This window comes from Cynocephalus volans, chromosome 2 (assembly GCF_027409185.1).
Source record: "Cynocephalus volans isolate mCynVol1 chromosome 2, mCynVol1.pri, whole genome shotgun sequence".
Classification (NCBI taxonomy): Eukaryota; Metazoa; Chordata; class Mammalia; order Dermoptera; family Cynocephalidae; genus Cynocephalus; species Cynocephalus volans.
The window spans coordinates 55,030,093-55,048,970 of record NC_084461.1 but is presented as its reverse complement, the minus strand read 5'-3'; the positions used below and the strand labels follow the sequence as shown (position 1 = coordinate 55,048,970).

General features: G+C 40.3%; 1 protein-coding gene across 1 annotated transcript in view; it reads right to left on the bottom strand.

Annotated features, from left to right (window-relative positions):
* Window positions 1-831: 831 nt before the first annotated feature.
* RGS7BP (regulator of G protein signaling 7 binding protein) overlaps window positions 832-18,878 on the bottom strand; it is a 125,868-nt gene continuing 107,821 nt past the window's right edge. Inside the window, exons 4-6 of the mRNA XM_063088092.1 lie at window positions 14,444-14,591; window positions 11,212-11,282; window positions 832-1,058 (exon numbers count right to left, since the gene is read on the bottom strand). Coding sequence (XP_062944162.1) covers window positions 967-1,058; window positions 11,212-11,282; window positions 14,444-14,591 — 311 coding nt within the window. The 3' untranslated portion in view covers window positions 832-966. The remainder of the gene's footprint in view (window positions 1,059-11,211; window positions 11,283-14,443; window positions 14,592-18,878) is intronic.

Genomic DNA, 18,878 nt, shown 5'->3' with positions numbered 1-18,878 from the left:
CATCTAAAATGAGACAAGCTTAGCTTAATTAAAAAAATTTTATTAACAATGTAAAATGTTAAATATTTTTACGATCTGAGCTAATTCCAGCATGCCCTATAAGATTTAACACTATGCTGATGTGCAGACACCATGCTTCAGATTTCAATTAGAACAAAATGTGATAATATTCAATTTTACATTTGAGGGTAATTGTATATGTTACTACACCATTTCCTAACTGAATTACTTCATTCTCCAAGAAGCTGAAAAAGACACCATTGGATCAAAAGGAAATTATTCTCCCATATGCATTGTACGAAGGTATTAGGATTATTGTGTATTTACAAAATTTAAGTACTTTTCATATATGGTTTTTGTTGCATTATAAATTAAGGTATTTTTATGCTGAAGCTCTTAGATTCTGACAGAATGGAAGACTAAATGTAAATGAGTGCAGAGAAAGCAATAGGTGAAGTGGTATATGTTTGGTTATAATATTATTTCTAATGATATTGATAGATTGGATGTTTGAACATGGTTTTGCAGTTTTAAATAGATTTCTATGTTTAAAGACTCCTTTCATATGTGATAATTTGTTAACATGAGATCATCAATCGCTATAGAGATACTATTACATGTGAAATAATTTTTCTCTGAATAATACATTAAAAAAACCTTTAAATAATTTAAAAATCATAATTCTTGCATCTGTCATGGCATGGTTTGGAGCAGACATGCACAATGTCGGCTTTAAAAATCCTTTTAAAAACAGCCTGCTTTTTAAATCTGTTCTTTTTTTCTTGATGGCAGCTGCTTTCAAGTGTAAAATTATTTAAAAGGGTGGGGGAGGTGGATAAAAGTAATAAGGAAGCATAGAAAACATAGTCAAAAACCAATAACTGTGTGGTTCAGCTGTCTGGAGGTCCTCGGGTTTTGTGATTTTTTTTCAGGTGTTCCCAATGGTGGGTTTCCAGGAGGAACTGCCTAGCTTGAGACGAGACAACATAGCCCAAAGAACCTTCTCTTCCGTCTTCTAACCAGGGGATAGGGAGTTAGATTCAGAAGGCTGCTGTCATCTGTGACGAGACAGAATGCACATATGAGTGAGATACAGACAAACAACCTACATTTTATGACGTGGCTTTAAATATCTACCATTTTTTAAATCAAGGTTTCTCAACCTCAGCACCGTTAACATTTTGGACCAGATGATTCCTTGTTGGGGGCTGTCCTGAGCATTGCAGGATGTTTAACATTATCCCTGGCCGCTGTTTACTAGATTTCAGTAGCACTCCCCCACCGGTTGTGACAATGAAAAAGGTCCCCTGACATAGCCAAATGTTCCCTGGGGGCGGAGCAAAATAGTAGAAGGCTGAGAACCATATCTTAGAATTAAATTGAAACTTCTAGAGGCAATCTTTCAGTTGTGAGAAGTGTATAGCTTATTAGAAAGAGCCCATGCATTGGAGTCAGGTTGGCTGATTTTCTAAACTGGCCTCTGCTATTTATTAATTCTGTGAATTTGAATATGTAACTTGGGCTTGCTAAGCTTCAGTTTCTCTGCCTGTAAAATAGGGGTTAATAATACTTACCTTAGATGAAGATTAAATGAAAAAAATCTGTGAAAAACATTTAGCTTGGGTGGTGCTCAGTGCCTAGCATAGAGGAAGCACTCAGTTACTACAGTTATTATTAACTATTTTCCTTTATGTAGGACCATTAGCTTGGCTCCATTCATCTGCTTCATGTCTCAGGAAGACCATTTCCATTATACCCTCTTGAGTCTTACCCGGCCTTTTCTGTGGAGGTACACAAAGGCATTCAGGGGAGATAGTCAGCTATTGAGTTCATATATTTTGGTTTGAAAATTTTAGCATGAAGACAAGTAAAACCAAATCTGGCTTAATGAGTTGGGTTTTTAAATGATAGAAATATCCTGTTGGAGAGCAGAACTGGCCAGTGCAGATCCCAGCAGCTGGAGAAGGACTACAAAGAAATAACCTGGAAATTGCCAACTGGGGCAGTGCTAGCACAGTCAGACTGGAGCTGGGGACAGCAAAATAGCTGGTTGGCAGTGGCCACTGTTATGAACCTAAACTCTGCCTAGGCTAGTTGCAGTTCCTTCCAGAGAGGGTCTAAGGGGCTCCCTCCTTTCCCCATCCTAACCTTAATGGAGATGGAACCTTGGCAGAAGGCACAGAATGTGGAGTTAGGCGAAGAGATGGATACAGTGAGGAATATGTCCCATCTCAATAGAACTGGTTTGTAGATGAAGGTTTGTTTTTCTTGGTTACTGAACCTAGACGCTCAAGAAACTGTCAAGAACAGAAGTAAACCCTGACTCTTTGGTCCTTTTACAAAAACTGTGTCATCCAAGTGCCTGGGCTTTTCCTTCCCCTCCCTAAAGGGTCTAATATCTCATACTTATTAGTAAATTAGTATCATCCACCAAGGTAGACAGTGTTTCTTGGAATGGTGCATTATGCTATATATTTGGATAGAACTAGTGTAGCAAGTTTAAGTGAAAGAAGAAAACAGAAACCACAGCTGGGCGCATCAAATGACTCAAACACAGTCCCAGTCTCCACAAACTAAAATCTTCTATTAAAACTCATATTCTGTTAACATAGAGAAAAACCAGGACTATTCTTGTCTTTTCCATAGTGAAAAAGAATTTGCTATAATCTGGATGTCAACATTTTGAAAGCTAAAAATAAGACATCTTTCTTTTATAGTTAACTTGCCCCCAAAGAGTTAAGACACTGAAAACACTGTTAGGTACTGAGCATGAGCTTCATTTTTCAAGAGAATCTCTCAGAGATAAATCATGATATATTTGGGACATAAACCACCCCCCCCACTTTCTCATCATTTTTAGACTCTTACTTCTTTAACCACCAAATGATCAATGAACTTGACCTAACTGGATATAGCAATGATATAACAGACTCTGACAGGTAAAGAATTTTACCTCTAAGTATCTCTTTGGACACTGACTACACTTCCTGTAATTCAAGTTCACCTGGCATTCAATGCTTCCCTGGAACAGAGTTACCAAAACTATGAAGACAATTATAGGAAAGAAAGATCTTCATATTTCTATTTCTTTGAGACTTGGAAGATCTATTTCCTGAATTCCTATGTTTCCTTCCCTTTCCCCAAACACTTAACAGATTTGGGGAGGAACTTAACTGGTCTTTACATATCATAAAATGCAGTTCTAATGTGTGCTATTCCCTTTACATGAGGAAATGTTTACCACAATGTTGTATTTACAAAGGAAAGTGTGTATGTGTATGCAGTGGTCATATGTTTAGTCCCACTCTCTCTTTTTTATACATATTAAAACACATAGGTTTTATATACAGATATGAGATTTGTATCAAGACTGACCCTTGTATCTGCACATTCATTACAGTGAGTCACAGCCTTTTATGCTATTGAAATTTTCCTTACTCAGCCTTCTTCACATATATTTATATACGTATAGATACATATGTGCATATACACAGAGTACAGTATATTAACACACACATTATGTAAAGATATGAATCTGTACACACATACATATATATGAGGGTACTTCAAAATTTTGTGGAGAAATAGAATTGAAACATAATACAAGTCTTTCCATGAACTTTTTGAGGTACCCTCATATATGCTGCATATACAAGTGTGTATATATGTATGGGTGTGTGTGTGTGTGTATATATATACATACACATATATATATACACATATATATATCAGTCACAAGTGAATAGAAGTGTTAGGATTGATGAGAAAGTGCTCAGATATTAAGCAAAGGACAAGCTGCCTTTTAAGGACAACTGCTGGTTTGGGGCATCTTTTTTGAGCATTTGTTACACCTTTGCCTAGCCCAAAGCTTGTCTGATCATCACCTAGGACTGAGGTGACACAAAAGCTCAAAAATCCTTGGCAGAAATTCGGAGCAGCTTTTTACACCACAGGAAGCTGACACCTGCAGTAAATGCTGAAATTCACTAAGTAATAAGTATTCCTGGAATGGTTTGAAGTGAATTCAACTCCAAGGAAGGATGTCTCTCCACAGTGATTGAAATCCTGTCTCTGAAGTGAAGGGCTGCTAAAAGAATCTGAGAAAAATAGAATATTTCCCCAGTAATTCTAAATTTTCTAAGCTAATCCACTTGAACATGTTGGGAAATCTTTGACTTTTATTGCAAAAGTTTGGATGTGGCTTATTAAGTAAGACAGCATCTTTTCTGAAAAGTGCACAATTACAGAAAACTATAACCCAGGACAGCTTTAAATGTGAAAATTAAAAGTGGGAAAGGGAAGAAGAGGAAGGAAAGCATAGGAGAATGTGAAAGAAAAAGGAGAGTAGGAAAATCAGCCAGCAGTTAGGTTCAAATCTCATTCACTGTTTTCAGTCTTGGATGCTATGAAAGCCAGGGACGCTGGAATCGCCTTAGACACGACGATACCACTTCTCTATTGCTCAAATTTCTTTTTCTAATAAAAGATTTCTTGCAGAGAGGATATGTTGAGAAAGAAAAGGGAAATGAAAATGAGAAGTTTTTTCAAACAATAAAATGAGTTTAAAGCTGTGTTCTCAGAGAAATGCTTGTAATGGAACTGTAGCTGTAAATTTCTGTTCCAGGAAAAAAAGAAAAAAGAAAAAAGAGAAAGTGAGAGAGACGTTCAGTTAACCCAGTGGTTCTCAAACAATAGCTGCAGCAGCATCATCTGAGGGCTTGTTAAAGCACAAATTGCTGACCCAGTTTCCAGACTTTCTGAATCAGTAGGTCTGGGGCGAGGCTAGAGAATTAGCATTTCTTACAAGTTCCCAAATATGCTGATGATGTTGGTCCTGAGACCACACTTTGAGAACCACTGAATTAACTGAAGGTCTGATAAGTGCCAGGCTCTATGTCAGGTACTGAGGATAACACCAAGATGGGTCCTAATGGAAAGGTGGTCCTTGGCCTTAAGGATCTTTCCTTGAGTTGCTGTGAGTCTTTATTAGAAATGCCATAAGAGAGATCCCAATACAGTGCTATGAGAATTTCCTGCGGGGCAGGGGTGGAGGGTGGGGAGATTACTTCTATTTAGAAGATATTCCCATCCTTTTTGTAAACAATTACTACAGCCTTTGCACATTATCTGCATCCAATACTGTCTTCCCACTACTCTGTAAGCAACGCTTTATGAAAGTCTTAATAAATTTACCCATGCTGTTCCAGCTGTTCATCCCCCATTCACCCCCCAACCCTTCTTAGCCAGGCTTCCACACCCCAAATTCCAAGTAAACTGCTTTTGCCAACACCACCGGGGACAACCTTGTTGCTAAATCCTGCAGACATTTTCAGTTCTTATCTAGCTTAACCACCCTGCATTATTAGCCATTCCTTCCTTGCAACCTTCTTTGATTTATTTCATTAATACTCTTCTAGTTTTCTTCTCAGTCCCCTTTGTAAACTGCTCTTCATTCCCCTCAAACCTTAAATTTTGGTATTCCAGAGCTCTTCTCTATGCACACTTGCCTTGGTCAGTTTCGTCCACTTGCAGGGCTCCCATTACCATGACGCTGATTGATAATGCTCAAACCCATGTTCCAGTCCTCCCGGACCACATTTCACCTCAGCACTATTAACCACTGAGCATTGCTCTTGAAGGTTCTCCCATGTCCAGAACTTCAGTCATTCTCTACCCCAACTGATCTTCTCTGTCCTTTCTTTTTTTTTTTTTATACTTTTTTTTTCTTTTTTTAAATTTATTTTTTATTTTTTGTTGTTGTTGTTGGTTTTTCGTGACAGGCACTCAGCCAGTGAGTGCACCGGTCATTCCTATATAGGATCCGAACCCGCGGCGGGAGCGTCGCGGCGCTCCCAGCGCCGCACTCTACCGAGTGCGCCACAGGCTCGGCCCTTCTCTGTCCTTTCTGACCCACACCGTCATCTACTCCATTTGCCAAGCCTGACCCTGGGTTTCAGCACTGGTTCTGCCTCTCCCTCGTGTACCACATTCGATGGGCCATATCCTCCTGTCTAATCCTCTGGCTGTAGGTCTGATTGTAAGCATTTCTTGCCTGGATTACTGCACCTGCCTCTGAACTAAATCCTTTTAGTGGCTCCAGGATAAAGTCCAAACCTCTTAACATGACTTATGGGAAGCCTTAATGAAATAGCGCACCCACCTGTCTCGCGTCTCTCTTAAGCCTCTCGTCTAACGGCTTCCTCAGCTACTGAAGCACTTGCAGTTTATCAAAATGCCGCTCTTTCATCTCCCCATATGCCTTCACACATACAGAATCTTCTACCGAGACTGTCTTTTCAATCTCTTTTTTTGGCTAATTCCTACTCATCTTTAAAAATCTCAGCTCAGATACTTTCCAAAAAGCAATCCCTAATAATCTCCCATTTTCAACTCAAGTCTGTGTGAGGTGAGAATCCAATATGCCCTTGTAGCAACATGTGTCTAATTATTATAACATGATTATATTGTAAACACTAATTTTTGTGTCTTTCCAATAGTGTGTGTGTGTGTGTGTGTGTGTGTGTGTGTGTGTGTATGTGCGACATTTGTTTGCAGAATTCACATGCGCTACCCTGAAGGCTCCACCACAATCTCTGCGGGGGGGTGGGGGGTATGTGTCAAATTGAAAAGTTACCCAGGTGATTCTCATCTGATTCTTCCCTGTTGAGAGGGACAGCCACCATCAGGGAGAGACAGCCCCAGCACCTAGCACAGAACTTGGCACATCATAGGTGACCATTATATATTGGATGACGCTGAAGTGAAAAGTCTGTTTTCCCTTGAGTAGGTAGTGAGTAGACATTTAACATTTGTGAGTAGGCGCTCAGCATAATTGGAGGAATGCATTAAGAAACTGATGTGTGGATTAGATTGGAGGAGAAAGACAGAGATTACATATGTCATGCTGAATCCTGGATAAAAGGTTGCAGAAATTGCAAAGGATATGGGACTACTGGTAAAACTGCCCAGAATAACCTTCAGACACCAGCTGGAAGCACAGATAGTCTTTAAACGAGGCCCTGGGGGAAGGACCTAGAAGGTCATCTCCAGGCTAGAGAGTGGCATAACTGCCCTGTGTTCTGCCTGACAAGGCCAGGCCAGTTCTGGATATGGGGATCCAGATTGGAGTGGATCAGGAAGTATGAGTTTGGGAGAACTGTTCCTAAGCCCAATTTAATCTGGAGTAGTACTGTCCACAGGAGGGGGACCACTCTAGTACACACTCAATTCCTGACTTACCTACTCCCAGGCTGATTCTAATGCACTGTATCAACAACTGAGTCCTATGCAAGAGTGAAGATACCATCACATTCCACAGCATTTATTCAGTCAGAATTCTGGAAAAGGTGAAACTGCCTTTCAGGCTTTATTTATTTCTGCCGATTTATTTTGTCTGGTAACAGCGTGCATTTAGAAAATGCTTGTCCTTCATTTTCCAATCTCCTTTTAGCCTTTGTCAGTAGCCTTGCAGGCTCTCCACAGGTGGTTCCATTTGTAATCCATTTGACACAGCAAGACTATCATAATTAATGAAGCTCCTTACAGCACTGCCAGTGACCCAGAATGCAGGACAAGAGGGGCACTGAAGCAGTGGAAGGAACAGCGGGCTGAGAGCGGGAGACCTGGACATTGTCCGGAGCCCGTGTGAACCTCAGCAGAACCAGCGTGACTTGCTCTTCTGCACACTTCTTTGTCTCCAGCCTTAAACTGGAAGGACAGAGAAGAAGGGTCCTGTCTAAAACGCAGGCATAATCACTAACCATTCAAATTCCTGCCCTTGGCCACCATCCTTTCTTTTCCACTGAAAATGAGTCAAAGTAAACTGTTAAGTTCTGATTGTAGGGGAAGATATGATTAAATGCTTAAATGCTGAAATAAACAGGGAACAGATTCTGAGTTGAGGACTGAGACGGAGCCTGGGAAATAGGGGAATCTGAGCTCCAGGATTTTCATATGGTCAGGGTTTGAAGTAGTTAAAACAGGGACCAGGAGTGGTATCTTTTCCCTTTTTTCTCTGTTTCAAACACACATGCAAATGGAGTAAAAAGAAAAAGGAAATAAGAAGCCAGAAAGAAAACAGATGGCTTTCTATAATGGTTTTCATCCAGTTAGAATGATGTTTTGACAATAAGGTCCTAGAGAAAAAACTAGAATAATTTTTTTCCACATTTCACCCCACACCATTTCCTGCAGATATTATCCTAGACATGTATAAAAAACAAATCGCCTGAAAAGAATTCCTGGAAGGTCATGGGGAATCCTCTATGGTCTATCTCAGTATTTGTAGTCAGAGAGAGAAATTAGGATAATTTATTTATTAAAACGGTGCCTTACGCATCTGTCAAAAAATGTTCCCAGAGGGACCCCTAGAAACCTGCTCTCCTGACCTCAGGCCCTCTCTGGAGCTTCCAGCACAGGGTCACATCCCCCTCCACAGTGGTCAGCTGCCAGTGACAGCATGCTGTGAGTGCATGTTAAACATACACACAACAAAAATGTATCTTCACATGCTAAGCGTTCCCACTTCTCCCTGTGACAAAGAAACCCGAATTCCCCACAATCCTTCACCTCAATTATTTTATTATTAAAATCCTACTACACCATTTCTTTCAGAATAAGTCCTTGCATCTCCTTGCTTTTTCCTTTTCATTTTCCAGGGGATCTAGGGTTCAAGTCCTGGTTATCATTTATTAGCATCAACCTTTATTATTATTATTATTATATTTAAAAAATGCATTTAAAATTCTAATTATTTTTTCTGTTTATAAAAGTAATACAAAGTTATACAAAATATTTATAGCATACATTTTATGATTATAAAAATGACCTGAATACATAAAATAAAATTTCTGATTTTCCATTAATGCACAGTTCAGAAACTGCTGGATAAATTATCATTAAATGTGGAAGGAATGTTTAGGATGGATTGATTTAAAAGACAGGTTACATGGCTTCCATGAAATTCAGACTGGGGTCTCTGGGCAGTTCATCCTCCTAGACAGCCGAATGTCAGGTACAGCAAGAGGCCTGTGTGCTGTTGATGTGGGAGACTTGCCAAATCTATTAAGACACTAAGGATAGCTTCAGACACAAGCTTCAAATCTTCAGTCCCAGGGCCCAGTGCTCTGATCTGCAGGCTCACACCCAGCCTCTCATGGACAAGACACATAGTTGGCCACAGAGTGAGTGGTAGTAGGGATTGTTCTATTTGAGGGTGAATTGGGGTTCTCCTGAGCAAAGTTGGGTGGACCAGTTGGTAAATAATAATAATTATAGTAACAATGATAATAATGACAATAAAGCATGTGTCAAGTGTTTGCTCTCTGTAAGGTTGGTAGGAAGCATATGACACATTCCTTCATGCAGTCCTCACAACAGTGCTCTGAAATTGGTGGTGCTATTACCCCCTTTTCAGGGATGAGAACATTGAAATTCCCAGAAGTTAAACAACTTGCTTCAGGGTGCAATGCTGTAAGTGGCAGGGCCAGCATTTGAACCCAAGTCTAGCCTTAATCCAAAGCCCTTGGTCCCAAACACCATGCTTGTGTCTGGCAACAATCTTCCATGTTGTGCTCAGAGCAATCTCTCATCACTACAACATGTTGTCCACTTTCTTGAAATACTACAAGACACTACATCCATGGCTCAAGCCAGTTGGCCTTGGTGAAGCACACCCTTCAAGGGGAGCTTTGAGTTACCTGACGGGCTTCACCACCGCCTATTATATTCTGACCCCGGCTCCTGCGCAGCTCTGGCCATGCTACTCCTCAGCCTCTTCGTCTGGTGTTCTCACTTCCACCTCTCCACCTTCTGCCAAGCTGCTCCCTGAGCCAAGAGGCACTGCAGCTCCACTGCCAAGTCCTCCTCCTCCTCCTCGCTCCCAGGCAAGCAGCAAACTGTCCTCCCTCCCGCCCAGGCTTTGCTCAATAGAGATGAGGAGTTTCTTTCTTGCCTCTAAAAAGCCTTTCCCCACCCTTTATGTACCACTCTCTGAAGCCAGTGCTTCAACCAAGACTGATCTAGCCATCTGTGCTTAATTGTTGGTCCTTTGTGTACATCTTCAGTCCCTGAGGCTGCAAAGATGGGTGCAGATTTCACAAACATTTATTGTTCGTAGCAGGTGTTATTCTGCTATGCCCTAGGCTCTGAACACTGGGGATGCAGTGGTTAACAAGAGCATACAGAGGCCCTTCCTGTATGCCAGTGAGTGTCTCCCTTTCATTCCTGTGTTATGGTTTATACTTCCATAGGATAGCTTTGGAGATGGACTACCTGAGTTCACATCCCATAGTTCACACAGTTTTTCTATTTACAGTCTGTGTGACCTTGGCCAAGTTAGTTAACCTCTCTGTGCCTCGGTTTCCTGTAGATTAGGAAACACTAATAGTGCTTCCCTCAAAGTTATTATTACAGTAGTCCCCCCTTACCTGCAGCTTCAGTTACCTGAGGTCGACCCCAGTCTAACAATAGGTGAACACAGAACAAGAAGACATTTTGAGAGAGAGACCACATTCACATAACTTTTATTAAAGTATATCGTTATAATTGCTCCATTTTGTTATTGTTGGTGCTTATCTCTTATGGTGTCTAATTTATAAATAAAACTTTATCATAGGTATGTATGTACAGGAAAAAACATAATATATATAGGATCCTCGGTTTCAGGCATCCACTGAGGGTCTTGGAGCATATCCCCTGAGGATAAGGGGAGGACTAAGTAGAATTAAATAAGTTAATACAGTCAATACATGTAAAGTATTTAGGACAGTGGCACACTGCAAGTTCTCAAAATAATTATTACTATTACTATTTTTTTTTTAGATAATTAAATATGTAGATGGCAGGGATCTTTCTTTAGAAGTTCTCTTAAGTTTTCCTCCACTAGGCTGTAAATTTCGTGAAGGCGAGGGCCAAGTTTTGAGTCATTTTGTGTTTGCCACACCACTGTAGTTCTTTCCACGTGTGTGACAGGGCTGGTGGAGGAGGGGTCTGTTTTGAGGTCAGAGTGTACTGACCACCCCGCCCCCGCAGAGCAAAACTGTTCACCTGAGAGAGTCCCAACTCATCAGGACTTCTCGAGGAAAGACAGATGTATGCTCAATGTCTTCTATTTTTTTGTGTAAAATGCTTGCTTTTATTTCTCAAGAAACAAGTCCCAAGGTTGTCACATTAAAGACATCCTCTGCCTCAAAGAGAAATGATAAGACTCACCTTGATTTTTCAATGGTAAAGGCATAGTTTCCCTGAGTTTGCTTAAGAGATTTTTCATTTCTCGCATGTCTCTGTAAAATTGATAAAAAGAGAGAATAATCAGCTATAAATTTTCAAAATGAAATTCTCAAACAGTCTGTTCTATGAGACAACTGAAGGACAAGAGTCTGTGCCTAATTGTACTAGCTCTACTTTCCAGTAGGCAAATATTGAGTTTATTTTGCTCTTATAAGAAAAAAAGTCTGAGCTTAGTTGCTCTGGAAGGAATGAGAACTACTCTGCCAAACATTTCCATGGGGCATTGTCCTGCAGGAGCCCTCATCTCTCCCTCCAATTGGACCTGGCTGAGATCAGAGAAAAGCCTTTGGTAATGAGGACAGGACTTTTAAAAATTAAAAAAAAATTTTTCCCAAGACCCTGGGCAAAGCTGAGGCTGGGTGATGTTGCTATCAAGGCTTTATGGTCAGATGGCCGTGGTGGTTGGATAGGTTCACTTGCTGTTGTTTTTTTTGTTTTTAAAAGTCTCTCATTACCATGATTGGAATTCAGGTGTTAAGTATTCATGAGGACCAACACTTACTACACTGACTTGGAATGATGGGAGAGTATAACAAATTCTAAAACTTCTGGAGAAGAGCTCTTTAAATGGATGAGAGAGAGAGAGAAACAGAGAGAGAGAGAGAGAGAGAGAGAGAACCACCTGGAGACAGCTGGGCTTTCCTCTAGCCACTGGCCTGTCCTTTCAATCTTCCTGGCTCTTCAGCCCACGGCACGCACACATCCAACATCGGCACTCATTTCAGAGTGCGTGCGATCATAAAACCCCAGAACTGGACAGCAGGAAGCCATCCTGGGGAGTTCTAGGGTAGGGTAGGGGGAGAGCTGGCCTTTTCAAACCCTTAGGACAGTGGTTCCCGCACACGTCTAGGTGGCTGTGCACTGCAGTCAGTGCTTCTGAAACCCCACAGCCTACAGGTAGATTTCATTTAAAAGAGCCGAAAATATAATTTGGTGCAAAAACCAGACACATCTTTTAGTTAACATTAGAATAGGCAAGCACTAGTGGGTACCACACGTTGAAGAAAGTGTTTTGGGGGAAGATAATCCTAAAGTGAGAAAATTCTTCCAGTAAATTACTTTTCTTCTGGCATTTGAGGAAAGAGAGTCATCATCTAATTTTAGGTGTGAAACCCCTCAGTCCACTTCCCAAACGCCACTGTTCTGTTGGGCACAGTTGGAGGACCACTGTCCTCCTCCTCAAGTACTGACTAATACACGAAAAGGAACTCAGGACTCAGGAAGAGCTGATTGGCAAAGGAGGGGAAAGCAGCCTTGCAGATCTGCAGAAACACACCTGCGAAAACATTCTGAGTCCTTTCCCATGGGTGTGAGGTGTGTGGGTGTCTGTGGGCACCGCATGCTGCTAAGGTGGGGGGAGGGCAGGAGAAAGAAACAGGGCCTTCCTTCCAGAAGCACAAGGGTACATTCTGTTTTCACGTAAGATCTCAAGGGCAGATGGGGGTGGGGAGGGGGGGAAGGGCTAGGAATGCTACATGTGTAGTTGAGGCAAAGTGTCCCCATAAAGTGCCAATTCTCAATTTTGGCTGCAGCACAGGAGAATCACCTTATGCCCAGGTCCCACCCCCAAGAGAGCCTGATTCATTTGGCTTCAGGTGGAGACCAAGTCTCAATGTTTTTAAAAAGCCCCCTTAGTGACTTAAATGTGCAGCTGAGTTTGTCCACTGATCTATCAGGGCAGAGAGCCACGGAAAACTGAGGAAGCCACGTCCCGGACCAGGTCTACTGTGCCTACCTCCCTCGGTCTTTCCCATCTCCTTTGATCAGAATCTGGCCTTTCAGGCTGAAATGAAACCCTGCCAACACTGTGGGCTGCACTGTCCTATTCTTAATGCCATCCATAGCTTGCTTGCTTACAAGCTTACAAGCCTTGGATATAGCTGCTGTGCAAAGTGTCTGAAAAGGAAAATGGCTTTGCTGATGGTTTATGCCCTGACCATGGCATTCCGGCAGATATTTTTTCCCTGGGAACAGAGAAAAGAATTTTCTATTTTATAAATTAAGATAAATCACTCCCTCTTCATTTGTCTATAGTTCTATCAAACTGTGCCAAACAGCTTTATTGTTTGAATTGTTGAATTTCCAAGCTTATACAAAATCCAAGTTTTATTAATAGCACATAATTACCACATGCTCCAATTTTCTATAAACACAGAAATTCGGTAATTAGCTTTAGAATTATATTACAATCTGAAAGTAGAACCACAATGGCTATAAATGCCATTGTGTGTTACATTTCTAAAAATAAGAAAATAAAATGTTCTTTATCTTGCCAATGACTCAACCCCATACACACAGAACACTCACTGGAATTGCCCAGTATTCATCCAGCTGCTTTGTGCCAGCTCTGGGGACATTAGTAGCAAAGGGCACAGATAGCGTGAAGCCCAATAAATAAAGGCCTCATCTCTCTGCCTTACAGAATGGCATTTTTAGCATCTAGATGTGACACAGCACTTATTATTACATTATCATTGCTCCTTTTCCCTAATAGAAATAGAATCACTGTAAAATTGCTTCTTCCTAGGAAAGAAACTTCCTCTCTAGAAGTGAGCTGCTGAAGTTAGGACAGTGCGTTAACTCACTTTGACCACTAAGGGGCCATCAACTACATTCTGGGAGAATAAAAGAAGGGGCTCTGCAAAAAGCCCTTTGTGAATGGGATAGAATGAATGCTCAGCTCTCGACTGGCAGCTAAGTGTGTCATTCCATATAACTGAAATCTGAGAATTTGCCGGAGGCATCTTTGTATGATTTTGGATTCTTCTCCCTTAAACAAATGGAAAATTTGGGAACTGGTCTAGTGGGTGAACTGTGATAGTATGTAGATTCCACTTTTTCCCTTCCAAGGAAGCCTTGTTTTCAGTTTCCATGGAGATGCATGTGTCAGAGGGGCACAGGCAGAGGCCTGGGAGCCTGGGCCTGCTATAGGTCCTGCTACCATCCCCTGTAGGAAATGGACTACTTTCTCTCATTTCAGCTTTCTTATCTACATATTAGGCAGTCTCCAAGGTCCCCTGTCAGCACTATATTTCTCTGGCAGACCAAAGAGATCTCTTTCCGAAACTGAAACAGAAAACCTCAACTCTCTGTGTTCCTAAGAGCATTAACTGGAGCAGGATTGGCAGTCTATGCAGGGTAACTTCCCACTTACCTTTCAGTGTTCTCAATGTCTGTGGAAACCTGCCAGGAATGTTGCTGACTATCTACAGGGGATGACAAGGAGTCCTCGAGGGCAGGTGTTTCAGCACTCTCCTCAATTTTGCAATCCAAATTCTTGATTCCTCCACCAGGTTCCTTTCCTAAGGGAGAGGGGGTATTGATAAAGAGAAAGGGATAAGAAATCATAAATGCAAGTTCTATATCCAGGATGTCACTGCAAAGGCTAGCTATGCTTCAAGTCATATGCTCCATCAACACTAATAACTTTCTTCATAATAAAATAATTATATATGTGTATAGACATATGTGTGCATGCATGTGTGTGTTTGTAGCACGTTTTCACAGCATTCTGGGAAGAATAGCTTGAGGTCAATACAACCTAAATATCAAGATAAAATTAAGGCCCCTGTCTTTGATGGAGCATTGGTGCTTTGTTGCCCATTCTTAGTGAGTTGAGGATTAAGTTCACTTGGGAGGAGGTATTTAGCCTGTAAAATCATGCTGTTTTTTGATCTTCAGAGGCAGGGCCAGGTACAGGGCCAGGAGCAGGTGACAGCCAGCAGGAAGAATGGGAGCTCCTGCTGTTCTCTCTGATTCTGGACCCTGGCTCTCTCGACCTGCAGCAGAGATTGTGGATCTGCCTTAGAATTGCTTGGCTCTTCAACCTCTAGCACATCCTCCTGTGAGGAGACAGCTTGACCTTATGATCCAGCTTTACTCTGCTGGGACCATAAAGTACCACCAATTAAAGCGAGTGGTCCTGTACAGCATCCACAGCAATGCACTGCCAATCCATTAACACTTGTATTTACCATGACTGATTTCAAGTGAATAAATCACTGCTTTCTGGAAAAAAAAATCTCTAAATTGGATCATCCATAAATGTATATAAAATTAAGTGGGAAGTTATAGTCTGTGGCATAGATATAATCTGTTATGTCTTTTATTCTGCCTTGAAAATCTGTACATCCACAGAAGTTTATCCTGGTACCATGGAAATGGCCTACAAGGTTGAGAACTGGGTTTTAAACCTGGCTTTGTTATTCGTTCATTCACTCACTCATTCTCTCATTCACTTACAAATATTTCTTGAGTGTCAGCTAAGTACCAAGCACTGGGCTTGATGCTAGAGATAATACAGTTGGAAGAAAGACACAATGTCTCTTTCATGGAGCTTAAAGTGCTGGAGATAGACAATAAAAAAAAAATTATACAAATCATTACAAAGCTGTTGTATAACTTTATGTATTCTGAAAAAAGGATAGCTATATCATGTCTTTTACTCTTTCATCCGGTTTTGTTTTTATTATGTAGATACAGCTCTAGAATTGTTAAGGAATTGTTATAGCCCACCCATATCATTGAATATTCATGAGAGAGCAGTTACACCACCTCCCCTCATAGTTCAGTTTCCCTAATCCTGATGTGATTGTTTTACATTAAAAAAAACCCAAAAAACAAATAAAACATAAAACAAACAAACTTGTGAGGGGGATGGCTGTTCCTGGTAAAATCTAACAGGAAGCTTTTTCTTTGAATTCCTCATCTGGCAGGAACTAGCAAAAGTCTCATCCCTGCAGTTTCTAACCCATTATGGCAGCAACACAAGGAGAAAGAGACAAGTAATTAAATGGAACTGTACACCTTCCATCAAGCTATAGCAGAAATGGTTCTCTGAACTTTCAGCTGAAGCACAAACACAAGTTTACTGATGAAAAATTTTGATCTTTTCCTGTGTACTTTATGCACATTGATGCTGGGTGATGGAACTTGCCTGAGGAATTGTTTTTCCAATTTTATGGTATGCTGTCAGGTAGAAATTAATTAAGCACATAATTTAGCATATTATCATTTCACAGTTGGAGGGCATTGACCTCTTAAAAGCTTTTGCATTTCTCCTCCCAGTAGAGTGCAGCAAAGGCAGTCATTTCATTTGCCACCCACCTCTGGGCATGGTCAGCCTTAGGATGTGAGTTGGAAATCTGGAAGAAGGGCAAAAGGGGGGTTCCAAACAATAGCCCTCTGCTTTTCACAACTCTAAAGGGTAGGGCCAGCTGAAAGCATAGGTGGCCTGTTACACTCCTGTGGGTTTGAAATGCCTTGGCGAATGGAGTATGGTTTGGGCAGCAAAGGAGGGGAAGAAGAGTCACATTGACAGAATTCTCTGGTTTATGAGCTTTGCCTGACTTTAGGACCAAAGTATCCCCTGTCCTGTGGTCAGGACTACAGAGCCTGAAGCTTTCATTCCAATGGGGACAGGGGAGGACACAAGGAAGTGTGATGTCCCTCCTTGGAGTCTCCTCTTGGCCTCCCTAATACATGCACCTTTACCTGCAAAGGAATAAATAGAATCCAGTCGACACCACCTTTGATTGCACTAACTGCCTGTGATTATTCTACTACTTATATAAGACAAATACCATTCCATAACTTTTTCAAAGTAAAATATCTTTTCAAAAACATTTCTGAAACACTCCTATGAGCTTGTAATGGCAGGTGATATTTTCCTTTCCTTCATTTTCAGTGACTTCTAGATCTAATTCTGCTAATGTGGCTGAACCAGAATGAAAACCTTGGATTTTGGATCTATAGTTTAGGGCTTTCTGTCAGCTCACAAAATCTCTAAGAATTTTGATATTGTACTTTCTCTGGCTGAAACATCTTTAAAAGAAAAGATCAATACGAATTTTAGCTGTTTTCAATTCCAGAACATATATGGTGTCAAGTGTACTCTGCAAGTGGATCGTAACTGCTCTCATTTATTGAAGGCACTGACTTTATGCTAGGCATCCTTTTCCACCATATTACCTGCTTATTTATTTATTTTTATTTAAAAAATTTTATTTATTTATTATTATTATTTTTTGCATTCTAAGATGTTGTTGCGGAGTAGTTGGGGGAGAGGGGGAGAGTGGGAGAAGGGGATAGGTTGGGAGAAAAAGGGAAGAGGGAGAAGGGGGCATGGTTGAGGCCCGTGTCACCCCCCTCATTCCAGCAGGGGAGCCCAGGGGGCTTTTGGCGATGGCTCAGTTGTGGCTGGGCTGGATGCAAACACATTACCTGTTTATTGCCTTCATAGAACTTATCACTATCAGAAATTGTCTTGCTTGTGTATTTGCTTACTAGTTCATTGCTTTCCTTCCCCAGTTCCACCCTCATCTTCCATCTCCAAACTATGTATGTAAACTCTTTAAGGCCCACACAGTAGGATGTCAATAGAGATATAGCACTAAAAATTAAAAAAAGGAATCATACTATGTGTGTTGTTATATAACTTGCTTTGCTATTTTGTATGGCTTAGAGATATTTTCATGTTAGTGCATTTTGATTTATGGCATGCTTTCTAATGGCTAGTTAGTATTCCATAGTAAGGAATTTAGATTGTAATTGTTCCATTTTTCCATAATGTGTCAATATTTTTAAAGGACAGATCCTTTGAGGCAGAATACTGGGACAAGGTGTGTATGTCCACATTTTATATTTTAATATATATTGCCAAATTGGTCTCTGAAAAAGCTATTTACACTTCACTCCACAACAGTAAACCAGAGGATCCATTTCCTCGCACTCTTGCCAGCATTTCATATTACCAATATTTACTTTTTGTTAATCTAATGGGGGATAATAAAATCTGACTGCACTTTTATTTTCCATTTCCTTTATTACTACTGAGATTAAATTTATTTTCATATGTTAATTGGCTACTTTTGTTTCCTCTTTACATTTCCTGTTCACATCATTTGCCCATTGAAACAATGGTGTTGTCTTTCTTATTTGTTTGTAGGGATACTCTCTATATAATTAATAGTGACCATTTGTCTGTTGTATAAACTGCTTATATCTCTTAGTTATATGCTTTTTAATTTTGTTTATAATATAGTTTGTCATAAGTCAATATTTGTATAGTCAAAGGTGTTCATATTTTCTTTTATACCTTTTGGCTTTATGTCTTGCCTGTATTTTCTTTTAATGCTTACACAGATTTGAAATATTCCACTCTTTAATTCATCTGTAATTTATTTTTGCATAGGGTATGATATAAGGATCTAAATTTTTAGCTCAAATGAAGAGCCAATTGCCCCAACACAATTTATCAACTTTTCTATTGACTTTACTGCTCTTTCTAATATATTAATATTAGACACATATAAATGTGGGTCTGTTTCTGGACACAGTATTCTATTTCATATTTATTTGTTGGTTTATTCTGTGGCAATTACATGAAAGGTTTCCTTCACTGCTTTTTTTCAGGAATTTTTAAATCCACTGCAAGTGAAACTATAAATTACTATCACCTGGACTTAGATCTTTAATAAGGGTTGAATTACTGATTACCTTTCTGGGATTGTCTAGGTTTAATGGTTTATTTGTAATTTTTGCTCATCTTGAGATAATTTTGGTAATTTGTTTGTCCCAGAAAACCATCC